General features: G+C 36.1%; 1 protein-coding gene across 1 annotated transcript; it reads left to right on the top strand.

Annotated features, from left to right (window-relative positions):
* Positions 1–2,791: 2,791 nt before the first annotated feature.
* LOC143557282 (peptidyl-prolyl cis-trans isomerase CYP65-like) lies at positions 2,792–8,352 on the top strand. Its single transcript, XM_077046392.1, has 11 exons — positions 2,792–2,926; positions 3,000–3,062; positions 3,126–3,229; positions 3,288–3,379; positions 3,468–3,557; positions 3,626–3,701; positions 4,314–4,684; positions 5,149–5,405; positions 6,300–6,588; positions 7,979–8,083; positions 8,161–8,352. Exons 1-11 carry the CDS (start codon positions 2,799–2,801, stop codon positions 8,350–8,352), a joined length of 1,767 nt encoding a protein of 588 aa, XP_076902507.1. The 5' UTR covers positions 2,792–2,798.
* Positions 8,353–15,147: the final 6,795 nt, after the last annotated feature.

The following is a 15,147-nucleotide window of genomic DNA, read 5'->3' as shown; positions in this document are numbered from 1 at the left end:
AACAACAACCAAAATGTTCTCGGTTTCGGTCAATTTGCCCATCAAGGCAACCAAAATCCACAACCGAACTCATCTACCGCCCGATGCCAATCGTACCTATGATGGACCCGCAAATGGCCGCGTACATTGCATTTTTACAAAACTCTATGCCAAATGCGGTGCCCGGTTTCCAAAACCCAACGGCAAACATTTTTGCCGGTTCGGGTTCCCAACCCGTCCCGAAGACCGAACCCGAGGTCGAGTTCGTGCCGGAGACACAACCCGTCCCGGAGACCGTAGGCGGTTCGAGCCAACGCGAACGTCCAAGAAAACACGCAAAGAAGCCCGCCGGCGAACCTCGGGTTAAAAAGACGGTGATACAGTGGAGTATCGACGAGTGCGTACTATGTGCTCGTGCTTGGTGCGCGATACCGAAAGATGCCAAATGTGGTATTTTTTTAAAGTACATATATATTTTTTTTAATTTCTTAAAACAATCATTGAACGTGTAATGTTTTTATTTTTTTAGCGAACTATCAAAAAACGGAGGCATTTTGGCACAAAATTAAAGAGTTGTTCCACGACCTTGGCGGGGACTCATGTCGAGAAAAAGATTCGTTACTGTCGAAATGGGGCGACATAAACACCAAATGCATGGGTTTCCATACGGTTTACTCCCGGATCAATCGAACGAGGAGTAGCGGTGTCTTGGACGCGGAAGTCATGGAAAACGCGTTGACAGAGTATCAACATAAGGTCTCGGGGCCTTCAACTACTTTGGCATTTGGAAAGACCTGTTGAGGTTTCACCCAAAATGGGGCCAGGTTTTGGATGCCGAAGCCGAAGGTGGTTCGCGTAAAAAAAAGTCTAAAACATCGTCTTCGGCTGATCCAGACACGCCCCGTTCCGACGCTCGAAACTTCAACTTAAGCGATAATGATGCCGTGAATACTACCGAGATGCCTCGGCCGGGGGGGGGGGGGCAGAAGAACCAAAGGCAAGGGTAAGGGGAAAGGGGTCGCTTCGTCGTCGAATCCCGAAATGGATAGTCAATTCAAAGAAATGAACTCTCGACTCCGAGATTTACACGAACTTGGAAACGAACGACTTAAAGTAAATTTGGACGCCGTCGAACTTCTTAGAATAAATGAAATGGACAAAGACATCGAGATTTTATCAAGTAAGCTAACCGAAGCCGACCCGAGAGTCTAATCTCTAAAAGCCGCTGGACAAGCGAAAATTTTAGAAAAATATAACATGTAGTTTTATTAGTATGTTTTTTGTATATTTTTTTAATTTGATGTATTTTTTTAATTTTATTTTGAAGTTTAATGTATTCTTAATTTTAAGTTTATTTATTCAAATGATTTATTATTTAAATGATTGGGCGCCACGTGGCGTATAACGCCTGAGAGTGGAGAGTTATGACCGCCCTATTTTGATAAAAAACCATAACTTCGACTGGACGACCCGTGACGGATGGAGTATTCATGGTCCAAGGAAACCAAAATAGGACATCAGTCATTCTAATATTAGCTTCTTATTTTCTCGCCCATAACTTTTCTTTTAAGGGTTTATTCACAAATCAAATTACTCAATTAAAATTGGTTCCTATTCTCCATGCTACTACGGGTTTTTCATCTCAAAAAAGCCAAGGATTAATCGTCTCTGGATTAACAATATCATAAGGTATCTGCAATTTAATTTTATGTTTCGTAATTCTATGATTTCGGTATCAACCCTAATTAGTCTATTTGGTTTTTCCTCTCTAGATTCATTCACGGTACATGATATATGAAGAAGGCTATGTTCGATTGATAAGTCAGTTCAAATCTAACCGTTTCGAAGTCTGTGATAAACCCTAATTCGGATTCGTTTGTCTTCTAAGTTCGAAGATAGAGGTATATAAACAAACATTTAATCAACTTTATCCATTAGTATTAGCTAATTATCGTATGTTTTTTTACCAATCTTTTGAAACCCAGCCCGGTATACGAACCTGTATTCGATCTACTGGTTCACTGGTGCAGCTTCAATGGTTCACTAATTGACATTCTCATAGTTACTACTTTTGGGTTTTTGCACACCATGTGTTTGATGATATGTTTAACTGAATTTGGAAACTTGATTTTTGAATTTTTTTGGTGCCTCTATTAGTAAAAGTTTTAGTTTTTGGTTCACTGAATTTGCTTTTGCATTTCTTCTTTTATGATGAGTTAATATACTAATTAAACATATATTAAAGTAAGGACTGCTAGGATGAAGAAAATTGCATATTTGGTTTGATGAATGTTTTGTTTTATCACCATATGCATTATTATACACACATGGTGATAAATTATTAATTGAAGCCATAGGAGACATGGGCATTTTGGCAATATTTTTGTTAGTTTTGATTTCGTGTCAATCTGATAATAAGATATTCAATCACGGGTCAATCTGATAATTAGAGATTCAATTACGGGTCAAATCTTGGTTTTGGGTCAAATTGATAATTTGGGAAAAGGGCATTTTTGGTAATATTTATTTATGTATCGTGCAATCGTGCATTTTTTATAATTTACACAAACTATATATTTACAATAAAAGTATATTTTGCTATAATTAAATTTACCCATTTATACACTTTTATTTGAAGATAACTTGAATCGACCTGTTTATAATATTATCTTCATTTGTTTTTTTGGTTATCTACACCTGACACTTTTGCTCACCCCCTACTTTATTCATATTCCAAATCATAATTCACGTTGTTTTTAGGGTTGATTTGAATAGGTTTGAGGTATCATCATCATCTAGGGCACCGGAGAATAATAATAATGGGGAAGAAGCAACACAGCAAAGATCGGATGTTCATAACGAAGACGGAGTGGGCTACCGAGTGGGGCGGTGCCAAATCCAAAGACCTACGAACACCTTTAAAACGCCTCCCTTTCTATTGCTGCGCGTGCGTACGCTTCAGTTCTCTTCTATTATTGCTTGCTTTCTTTCATTGTTTTTAATTCATTCTCATTTTGCAGCCTCACTTTTACTCCTTTTGAAGACGCAGTCTGCACCGATGATGGCACTGTATTCGATATCATGTCAGTCTTCGATCGTCTCAATTGAATCTTCTTATAAGCTATTTATTCATATTTATGACGCAGGCACATCATTCCCTACATAACAAAGTACGGAAAACATCCTGTAACTGGAAATCCGCTCAAACAACAAGATCTCATTCCACTAACGTTTCACAAGAACGCTCAAGGTATGATGATTCATTTAATGCCAAACCTTTTATAGTTTTCTAAACTTGTATTTTGTAGGAGAGTATCATTGTCCCGTGTTGAACAAAGTGTTTACAGAGTTTACACATATTGTTGCCATAAAGACTACCGGAAACGTCTTCTCTTATGAGGTAGGTTTATTATTTCTCTTTAATTAATAATTCTTAATATATCTTTATCAAATCAAATCAGTTGCATCTATCTTTACCTTCTGCACAGGCAATTAAAGAACTGAACCTTAAAACAAAGAACTGGAAGGAGCTTCTAACTGATGAACCTTTTAAAAGAGAGGACGTCATTACTATTCAGGTAATGCATTTCATATACATATATTTGTGGTTTTGAGGTTTTTCTTATGTCTATATACGCCTTTGCAGAATCCAAACACGATTGATAACAAAACTCTCGTGGATTTTGATCATGTTAAAAAGAACTTGAAAGTTGATGATGAAGGTAATTTTCATGATCATTAGGGCTGTAAATGAACTGAACGAGTACACACATGGCTTGATTGTGTTTGCTCGTTTAACAAACGAACGGACACAGACACGGGAACTTAAACCAGCAGATTTTCTTGTTCATGTTTGGTCGTGAAGAAAATGAGCCTGTTCGTGTTTCTATATGTTTGCTCGTTAACAATATAAATGAATAATTCATGGACGCAAACAAACAAACATAGCTTAGCTGAAATTAGTTAAGTGTAATATGAAAAACAGTGTATTGGGCCTAAAAACATTTTTAAATTTAAAAGTTAAAACTATTAACGAACTTAAAACAAGCATAAGCTAGCGAACCAATCAATCAATCAATCATACCCAGTGCAATCCCACTCATAATACAAATTTAAATGAACGAATGTAAACACATGTTCACGAACATAAATAAATGAACGAGACATGTGTTCATGTTCGTGCGTTTAATTGCATGAACTAAACTTTTTGTTCATGTTCGTCTGTTTATTATAAACGAACTTCTGCTGAAAGGTGCATGAGCGGTTCACTGAACCGATGGTTCGTTTACAGGCCTAACGACGATAATACTAATGGGAATTTGAATTTTATTCAGAACATATGAAAATGGAGTCGGATCCAATGTACAACATAAATGTGAAAGGCGACATAAAGCAAATGTTAAAGGAGCTCAAAACTGAAAAGGGACGTGAACTCGCATTACATGGTGGCGGTGGAAACAAGGCTCAGAGTGAACGAGCCGCTGCACTAGCTGCCATTTTAGCTGCTAGAGAACGCATTAAAGATAACCCAAAGTCCAACGGTGGAGTCAAAAGTCAACAACCGGGTTTCAGTATTGTTGATGCTGCATCTGCTTCTGTTCATGGAAGAAGCGCTGCAGCTGCAAAAGCAGCTTCAAGCGATAAAACTGCTGCCCGAATTGCTATGCATATGTCGGGTGATCGGACACTTGTCAACGCTAAAATGGTCGGTTTTCTTTTTAACTTTATAGATAACATAAGGCGACACGTAAAAACGTGTTTTGGGTTGGCTCAACATGACTTGTGTTAGTTAACAGGTCAACCCGAACACAGCCTGTCTAAAAATGGATCCATTTAAATATGAGCCGTTTAATAAGTGGATTGACTTGGTCACCTGTTTAACTTAACAATTTAGTATTTTTAAAGCTGGAAAGTGTTAAAATTTAAAGTTTGTTATTCATCACAATCGAAGTTTTATATAATTTACTATAAAACGATTACAATAAAGTGGCAGACAAACTTTATTTTGATTTTTTTTCTACCTATAAACTTTCAATAATTTTTTTCCTACATTTAAACTTTTAAAAGTGACCTATTGACCTATATTGACTTGCTGACTTGTGAGATTAGTTCTAACCTCCAACCTGACATGATTTACCTATGTTGGCTTGGTGAGAATTTGTTTTATAGGTAAAGAGCCAGTACACAAGTGGTGCAACATCTAGATCTTTTACGTCTACATCATACGATCCCGTCACAAAGAACGAGTTTGAATATGTGAAAGTTGAGAAAAACCCCAAGAAAAAAGGTTATATTCAGTTGCATACTACACATGGTGATTTGAACATAGAACTACATTGTGATATAACTCCAAGAGCATGTGAGAACTTTATCACTTTATGTGAACGAGGATGTTACAACGGGGTAGTTTTTCACAGAAATATAAGGTATATTTTTTTCTTGTATTGTTTTCTTTTGAGTTTCTGTTCAAATTCTTTTACATTGTTATCATGGCTGTATTTGTAAACGAATCAAACTGGTCATAAGTTACTAAAGATTGGCTCACTAAAAACTCGAATCGAGCCTAGTTTAAACTAATTTTTTTTATTAATATTATTATATCTATACAGTGGTTATTATTTTATATAAATTATGATAAAACTTAATAATACATATAATATACTAAATTGTATTATAAATATATATAAATTGAATAACTAATAGACAGTAAATGAGCCGGCCTCAAGTTTAAAAAGCTACTCATGAATGGGGTGTAAATGAGCCGAATTGCTTGGCTCGTTTTGACCTACAACTTACAAGAGCTCGAGCTCTAGTTCGTGAGTCGTTTTTTCAAGATTGAGCTTGGTTGGTTTATTATTTATAAATACTTTATATACATTTTTAATTGTCTTTATTTATTTTTTACTTGTAGTTTATATTTATATATCATAATTTTATATACATTTTTAAATGTCTTTATTTATTTTTTACTTATAGTTTTTGTATTTAACATAATTTATCTTATTTAGTAATTTATCATAATTTTATATATAATAAATATTATCATGTAAAGGTATATTTAATACATTAAATAATAGTCATAAATATTAGGCTTGTTTAGGCCCGCGAGTCAGATTGAGCTTGGCTTCCGAATGAGCTGATCTTGAGTAGCTCATGAGCCGGCTTGGCTCATTTACACAGCTACTCATGAACCGAGCTTGAGATTTAGAAATAGAGCTCTAAACAAGCAGAATTTTCTTAAGTTAAACATCGCAAGCTTGAGCCTAAATGAACTCAGTATCCTCTCGGCTCGTTTAATTCCTAATTCACTTGATTTTCAGGAACTTTATGATACAAGGTGGCGATCCAACCGGGACCGGTAAAGGAGGTGAATCTATATGGGGAAAGCCCTTTAAAGATGAAGTAAACTCTAAACTGCTTCATTCTGGTAGAGGCGTTGTTAGCATGGCGAACAGTGGGCCCCACACTAACGGGTCACAGTTTTTTATCTTGTATAAGTCAGCAAATCATCTAAATTTCAAGCACACGGTTTTCGGTGGAGTTGTAGGAGGTTTAACAACTTTGTCAGTTATGGAGAAGGTCCCTGTTGATAATGATGATCGACCCCTGGTTAGTATTATTGACTTATAATTATTTCATCTCATCTTATCGTTTAAAAATGAAATCGCTTTGAATTTTCCGGTTTTTTGTGTTTTGGTTTTATCATTTGGGCTTGAAGTTTACGAGGGAATAAGAAATATTGGCCCATGATAATGAATTTGGTCCTAAATCATAGTTGTCAATAGCGAGCGCTATTTTGTGTTAACGATAGACTAAAAGAAACTTTTAGAAATATTTTACATTATTTTATCAATATTCTAGTAAATATGAAAGAAAACACGATTTATTTTTAATTCTGAAAAAAAAACCCTAAAAAACTCTCTTTTTGTAATAGCAACCTGGAAAAAATGCTTTATTTCTCAATCATTTAACAAAACACCCTAAAAAAAGCTCCATAATCATTCTCTATAGCTCTCCATTTAGGTTGCTAAATCAATCTAGCGGGAAACTAGTGATACTAAACGCTATATCGGGCGTTATGAGCGCTTTTGACAACTATGTCCTTAATCTTTTGTTAATTAATTGATTATTATTCATTTGTGTCTGAAATATTTTGGAGTAAATTACACTTTTTGTTCTCTAGGTTTATACCATTTTTCAGAAATTGTCTTCAAATTAAGGAGTTAACAAGCAATGCCCTTTATGTATTAAAAAGTCTGCACATTTCATCCTTTTCACTATTGGGCGCTAGTTTTTTCTTTTAACTCAAGTTATGTGTTTTGTGAAGGGTATTTCAGTCATGTAAAAATATTAAGCAGACAAAAAGTGTAATTACCATAGTTATCAAATGCGCTAGGCGCACTCAAGGCGCATAGGCCTCGCCTAGGGCCTAGGCGCAAGGCGCATAAAAAGCAAGTGCGTGAAGATAAAAAGCGCACTTGAATAAAAAATTTAAAATATATTATGTATATGAAAAATAATACTATTCTTCAAATAAAATAAACCAAAGCTAATATATAACATTTTATATCTTCTAATTAGTACCAAAAGTTCTAATATATTCAAGATTCAAATGTAATTCCAGATATAAGTTTTAATAGCACTCCTTGCGTTTATTTTGCTCGGCTTTTATCTTCTTACGTTCTTGGTATAGACAATACTGAAGCGCTCGCCTAGGAACTAAAAGCGCTTTGATTGAGCCTCGCCTGAAAAATGGGCTTAGGCGCAAGAAGCGAGGGCTTTTAATAACTATGGTAATTACACTATATATTAATTTCTAATAATTTACTTGACATTCAAAATTAATTACTTGACATGCAAAACCAAATCTTAACTGAAAATATGGTTTTCTACGAAAACATAAAACCAAACCGTCGATTTTTGTTTGGGTTCGGTTATTTCAGTTAAATGGATCAGTTTTTCGGTATCATGCACGTGTTATAACATATTAATTGTGCAGGAAGAGATAAAGATAATTAGCGTATCGGTATTTGTGAATCCTTACTCGGAACCCGATGAAGAAGAGGAAGAAGAAAAGAACGAGCCTGTGGTGGATGAAGAGAACGTTAGTTTGTTTATACCGTCTGTCCCCCCCCCCCCCCCCCCCCAATTTTTCTTATAAGTTTTCTTTTTCATTTTCAGGAGAAGATGGGATCATGGTACAGTAATCCTGGGACCGGAGAAGCTTCTGGTGGAGTTGGTGTTGGTAAATACTTGAAAGCAAGGACGGCTAAGGTTGATTCAACATCGGCACTGGATGGTAATAATGTTGTTGCGAAGAAAAGAAAAGTAGGTGCCGGAACACACGAACTCAAAGATTTTTCTGCTTGGTAAACATGTTTCATTGTCGGGTAGATTCATCTCCAGCTACAGAGTAGTTATGTTAATCTTTTCTCATACCTGATTGTAAAACTGTGTCACTCACATGTCTAGTCCCTTGCCTTTTGGAACCTGGTACTAACGTAACCACCCATTAGGTTTGTGGGTGGGTATCCCTCTGTATGATATTATTTGATTAAACTTTACCGCTTGCGATTCTGTACCTAGCAGGGTCGGATCAGGTGTTATACCTGGTCAGAACAGGCCCGTTTAAAAGAAAAAGCTATTTTGGTTCCAATGATGCACGTCTGTAGGTAGCTGATAAGACTTCTGCCCCATTCTGATTGCAATTTAACCAGATGTAGACTTAACCTTTGAACAAGTTTCGTTGTTTTGTTTTGTTTCAGCCCAACTTGACCTAGGCCTGTTCACGAGCCGAGCCTGAGCCAAGGCAAGCTCAACTCGGCTCGATATTCAATCGAGCTGGCTCGGCTCGAGCTATTAATCGAGTTAAAAATTTGAGCTCAAGCTCGGCTTGGTTTTAAATCGAGCCGGCTCGGCTCGATTTGGCTTAAGTTTACCTGTAATAATAAAAGTTATATGTAACCATCAAGTTAAACTAAATGAATATTACGTTGAGATCAACACCAGCCAAATACAAACTAAATAAATACGTCTAATAACACCATCGAAAACAAAATATGTTTAACATGTCTAAACCAAACAACATACAAAATTAAGAAGAGAAGTATTATCTATGAGCGGCGGCCGATTACGGAGGTGAATATGAGCGGCGGCCGGCGGCGGAGGTGAATATGAACGGCCAAGGATAGAGTGGAAAATGGAACGTATACCGATTATTGAGTATGAACTATGAAGTCCCATTTCTCAGTTACTCAGTATATGGAATTATGAATATGGACTATGGAGTGAGAAAAGAAATTGGGTTGGATTAAAGGAAAGCTCATGTGTTAAAATAATTGGGCTAGATAATTATATGCATGTATGTGTGTATATATATATACAGGTATTGGATCATTTAAGAAGTTTTTTTACAGCGAGAAGTGCGAGAAGTGAATGTGTAACTCCATTAATCCCTAATTTCACTCTATTTCTTATGTGTAGGTGCGTTGTGTAGGTGCATATGTAAGTGTGTAGGTATGTATGTTTTGTATATGTGTATGTATGTTTGTATGTGTGTAGGTACAGAGGTTTGAATGTGGCTCGGTACATTTATATGTTTGTAGGTAGGTTTGAATGTGTATTTAAGATATAAATACAATCGGCCTAAATATATGTATGTAACATCATATGAAAGAGAGTGAAATTAGGGATTAATAGAGTTATACCTTCACTTCTCGCTGTAATATCATTTCTCGCAAGATCCATCCCCTATATATATATATATATAGGATAGAATACGAAAATTGATTATCGTACATTACGTACGCGACACCCACAGTCCTAGATTTCAAAAAACACGCGGTGGCAAATTTGTAAATTATTTCAAAATCGTTTCCATCCTAATTAACCGTTGCATCGATTCAACCATCGTCATCGGCGTCATTTGCAGACACACTTCAATTGAATTTGAATTGAAATACGCCATTGCAGAAACCCAGTTGCAGACGCTCCATATTTTTGTTCATATGATCGAATCGATGATCAAATTGAAGGTCGATTGATAATTATTTGATGATTACGAGATTATATGAAGTGATTTCAGTGTTCAATTTTGATGTTGCAGGTGTCTAATTTTAAATATGAACTTCTGAACGTTTAAAGGTGTTCATTTAAAGGTCTGAACGTATAAGTGTTTCTGGACTTTTGTGTTAGTTTAAAAGTTCTGAACTTTTTTGAACGTATTAGAACGTTTAAAGATATTCATTTTTGCACATCTTTCTAATTAACAATATTCAATTCAAACTTCGGTTTAACTTTGATTATTACAACAGTTGTATTAATGTGGTTGTAGACTTGCAGCACAGAATTTGTTAGAACTAATATTATTGTTGCAGACTTGCACATCTAGCCCCATAAGTTGCAGCCCATATTCTTAGTGTCAGAACAACAAGATAAACCAACCCACCAACCTCCAACCCACCAACCTGTAACTGACCTAAAATAAAAGAGCCACCTCTCCACATCCAAACAACAAATTCTACATGAACTAGTACAAGTATATACTATACAGGGTATTTTTCATCAGCACAGGCGCATACACTGAAAACATGTATGTATTATTATTCTTTTGCTCATTAGATGAACACAATTTTTTATCAGAACGTTTAAAGATGTTCTTTTTTGGTCAGAACTTCTTTGAACGTATTAGAACGCTTAAAGATGTTATGTTTTGTTCCAGAACGTTTAAAGAGGTTCTTTTTGGTCAGAACTTCTTTAAACATATTAGAACGTTTAAAGATGTTCAGTTTTGTTCATATGATCGAATCGATGATCAAATTGATGGTCGATTGATAATTGTTTGATGATTACGAGATTATATGGAGTGATTTGAGTGTTCAATTTCATGTTACAGGTGTTTAATTTTTTTGTTAGTTTAGAAGTTCTGTTTAGAAGTTCACCTAAACTTTTTTGAACACCCAGAACTTCTTAGAACGTTTAAAGATGTTCATCGTTTTTTGAACACCCAGAATTTCATTGAACGTATTGGAACGTTTAAAGATGTTTTTTTTTCCAGAACGTTTAAAGGTCTTCAGTTTTGTTTCAGAACATTTAAACATAATACTTTGAACCCTAATCAAAGCTCGATTGAGTGCATTATTTTTGCAATTCCATAATCGATCGATGAATCTAAACACTTCTACACATCAATTCGATTGATTAAATCATCATTTCTTGATCAATTTTGAAGATTTCTTGATTTCAACGACGTTCAATTTTGATTTGGTTTTTTACTTTAGAGATTTCATACTTTAAGCTATGATTAGAGTTTAGAAATTGAATTAGATTGAGCGACAAGTTCCGAATTTGGACCAGAGTTGATTTGTAATCGACGAATTTTGATCGCGAACTACTGTTGGGTTATTTACGAAATTGCCACCGCGCGTTTTTTAGTCAAACGCTCTGGAATGTCGCGTACCTAATGTACGATAACCCATTATTGTACGTTAACCCACCCCTATATATATATATATATAGATAAATGATAGAATACGAAAATCCTTTATCGTACATTACGTTCGCGAGGCTATGGAACGTTCGATTACAATTAGCGATCTAGGGTTCTTTGATCAGAATAGCAAGCAACAACAACGACGAGCCGGTTTTTGTCCATCACTGCTCCGATCGATTCTGTCCACCTTCACCATGACCGTTCAACAATCCATCACTATCTAACGAGTCTGTCCACCATCGACCATCCAACGATTCCGTCCACCGTACACCATCTTCCTCCTTCACAACTTGTTCACAGGTTAGTTTATCAAATTGATCAATTGAAATTGATGAACTAATTGATCAATTAAACTTTGAAATTGATCCAATTAATCATCAATTTGAAGTTTCAGTTATCAATTTTGAGTTTGAGTTCTGGGTTTTAACATTGAACGTATTAACATTAACCTAAAACGTATAAACAGAACGTATAAACTTTTTGTACTGAACTTTTAAAGGTTAATTTTGTTCTGAACGTTTAAACAGAACGTATAATACGTTTAAACAGAACGTATAAACAGAATGTATAAACTTAATGTTAATACGTTCAATGTCAAAACCCAGAACTCAAAACTTAAAATTGATCGACTAAAGCTACAAATTGAAGATTAATTGATCAATTAGGCTCATCAACTATTTCAATTTCAATTGGAAATTGCTCAACTGACCTGTGACCAACGATCGATGGTGGTGACGGACGATGGCGGTGCTCACGATAGTAGACGATGGTCGCGACGGTGGAATTTGACGGGTATGCGTTAAGTATTTTTAGGTTATTTACAATTACGCCACTAAGCAGTTTTTATTTCAATTAGAATCGGTGGTGCAAGAAGTCGCGTATGTAATGTACGATAAACGATTGTTGTACGTTTAACTCACCCCTATATATATATATAGGGTAGGGTTAATGTAAAAAACAATAATTTTGTGAGAAGCATAAGAAGAGATCTAGACCCTTGGATCTAGGATCTGACGGTTGAGATTAGTATCTAAAAACCATATAGTTTCCTATTTATATGGTATAGTTTCTTATTTAGGTGGTTTGCTTTATTTTAAAGCATTCTCACACTTCTCACAAAACAATTGTTTTTTATTTGAACTCTCTTATATATATATATATATATAATAAATTAAAATAAAATAGTTTGAGCTTATCGAGCGAGCTCGAGTCGAGCCGGGGCTAGCTCAGGCTCGGCTCATTTAGAAATCGAGTCGAGCTAGGCTCGGCTCGTTTACAATCGAGCCGATTTCCAGCGAGCTTTCTCCAAACAGCCCTAACTTGACCCACAAAGCCTTTTCATTTTTAGAATTTTCAAAGTGCCTATTTTGACCCATGAAATAAGTGCGTTACATTATTATAAAAGTCTAAATTAACCCAAAGTTATTCATTTGGGCTATAATTTCCAGGTGTTTGCAACTCTTGTTAACCTAACTTAGAACTTAAACTCATCCCATAATTCAACTTGGAATATTTAATATAAACTAGATTTATAACAATCTAAAATTTTTATTTTTATTTAAGCTTCTTACATCTTCAAATAAGATTATATAAAAACAAGTGTATCCGGTAAAATCTTACGAGTATGGTGAGGATGAGACATTTTCCCTCCATCCAAGAGATAATAAGGTTGCTTCTAAGGCTATGTGTTATGTGAAATGAGAGACTTGTGATATGTAAGCGCAAAGGTAGCAAAACGGACTTGTACGTTTAATGCTAAGTTCGGTGAGTTATAATAATGGGGTGAAATGTGATTGTAGATGAGGCGGAGATAAATAATTTGTTTAATATGAATTAAAACTGAAAAAAAAACACTTACATGGGACTAATAACAAATGATATATCGTATGCTAAGGGGGAGGGGGTGGTTCATTGTGATGGCATTTCCATCACTTTGGCCACCCAATGAGATGGTGACACCTCACCCCAACCAAATCCATCACTAGTGATGGAATTTAGTGGGGTGGTGGTGTGGTGTGGTGTGGTGTGATGTGATGGTATTAATTTTTTTTACAACTTAAAAAATAAAAAAACAATATTTTAATAGAACATATTACAACTTAAAAATTATATTTAAAAGATAATAGTTACAATAAACAATCTACTACCTGTCCTAATCCGGAAATTCCAAACCTAAAGAACCTATTACTTCAACTAGATCATATCTTAACCGACAGTGAACATCCTCATTCCGCAAGTCTAATTGCACATCCTCAGGAACGGGAACTTGAGTAGGAGTATCCGGCACCGAATCTGGAGAAATTGCACGTCCATATGAACATATTGTGTAATATATTGCATGCATATACGAAGCTAGAGATCGTGGGTATTTTCGTTGCACGAACCGGTTGACTAAGTATGCATCATCTACCTTTTATGACGCCGAAATCTCTCTCAACATCTTTTCTTGCCGATTCTTGCAACTTCTTGAACGCCTTTTCATTGGTCTCGACAGGAAACGAAAAGGCTTTCACAAAACAGACCATTGCGGGTAGATACCATCAACAAGATAGTAGCCACGTCTGTAATATCTCCCGTTGACAAAATATGGACAGAATGGTGCGGTACCATATGTTACGCTCTGAAACAACGGTGATGCGTACAGAACAGTGATGTCGTTGTTTGAGCCAGGAACACCAAAATAAGAATGCCAAATCCATAAACCATTTGACGCAACCACTTCAAATGAGATGGTCGGTCGTTTGATATCACCCCTAACATACGCCCCTCGAAACTCACGTGGACAATTCCTCCATTCGATATGTGTACAATCGATGCTACCGAGCATCCCTGGAAAATGCCATTTAGCCTCATGTGCGGCGTAAAGACGTGTAATGTCGTGTCTTGTTGGTTTTCGTAGAAACTCTTTGCCATACAATTTAATAATCGCAAAGAATTGCAGATATTCACGTGAAGTTTTCTGAGACATTTGTAAGTATTCATCGAATTGGTCGGGTGGGTTACCTGTCGCTAATTGACGAATAACGGATGTGCATTTTTGAAGCGCCGTAAAACTTCGTTTGCCACTCGCGTCGTAATATTCTTGAAACCATTCTTCGCTTGCTTCGACGTCGGCTACAATCTTTAAAAATAAATATTTCGACAAACGAAACCGTTCCCTAAACGTCTCGTCATTGTATTTTGGCTCCTCCACATAATAGTTGTTCATTAGCACTTCGTGGGCATGTACACGATCACGATCCACAATTTTTTTATTTGGACGGCTCGGGCCTTCAAGTTCATTATATAACAACGGGAACCATTCGGAAATGTCATCGTCCGAATACGAAAAGCTATCGGTGTCTAGCGGAAATGAGTTGCTCGGAATTTCCATATATTTTTTTTATTTTGAATGAAGTAGAAGATTGAGTGTGTTTTGAGTTGGATTTGGTTTTGAGTTGGATTGAAATGGTTGTTTATTTATATTGTTTAATTATTTTTTTTTATTAAATCCCCCCCCCCCCTCAACGGTCCACCCCCCCAACGTTCACATCTTGATTTAATAAACGTGATGGCTATCACGCTGGACCCCCATCACGAGTGATGGGGGTACCGGCGACGGTGTTGGTGGGTATATCACGAGTGATGGATGGTCCATCACGAACCACTCCCACCCCTCTAATGTATTCGGTTTACTT

This window comes from Bidens hawaiensis, unplaced genomic scaffold, assembly GCF_021521415.1.
Source record: "Bidens hawaiensis isolate Kalapana, Puna unplaced genomic scaffold, B.hawaiensis_p1.1 tig00018858_1, whole genome shotgun sequence".
Taxonomy (NCBI): Eukaryota; Viridiplantae; Streptophyta; class Magnoliopsida; order Asterales; family Asteraceae; genus Bidens; species Bidens hawaiensis.
This window is presented reverse-complemented; position numbering and strand designations above follow the sequence as displayed.

Coding starts and splice junctions, on each gene's coding strand:
- LOC143557282 (XM_077046392.1), top strand. CDS start 2,799: ATGGGGAAGAAGCAACACAGCAAAGATCGGATGTTCATAACGAAGACG. Junction 2,927..2,999: donor CTCCCTTTCTATTGCTGCGC/GTGCGTACGCTT, acceptor CTCATTTTGCAG/CCTCACTTTTACTCCTTTTG. Junction 8,084..8,160: donor CTGTGGTGGATGAAGAGAAC/GTTAGTTTGTTT, acceptor TTTCATTTTCAG/GAGAAGATGGGATCATGGTA.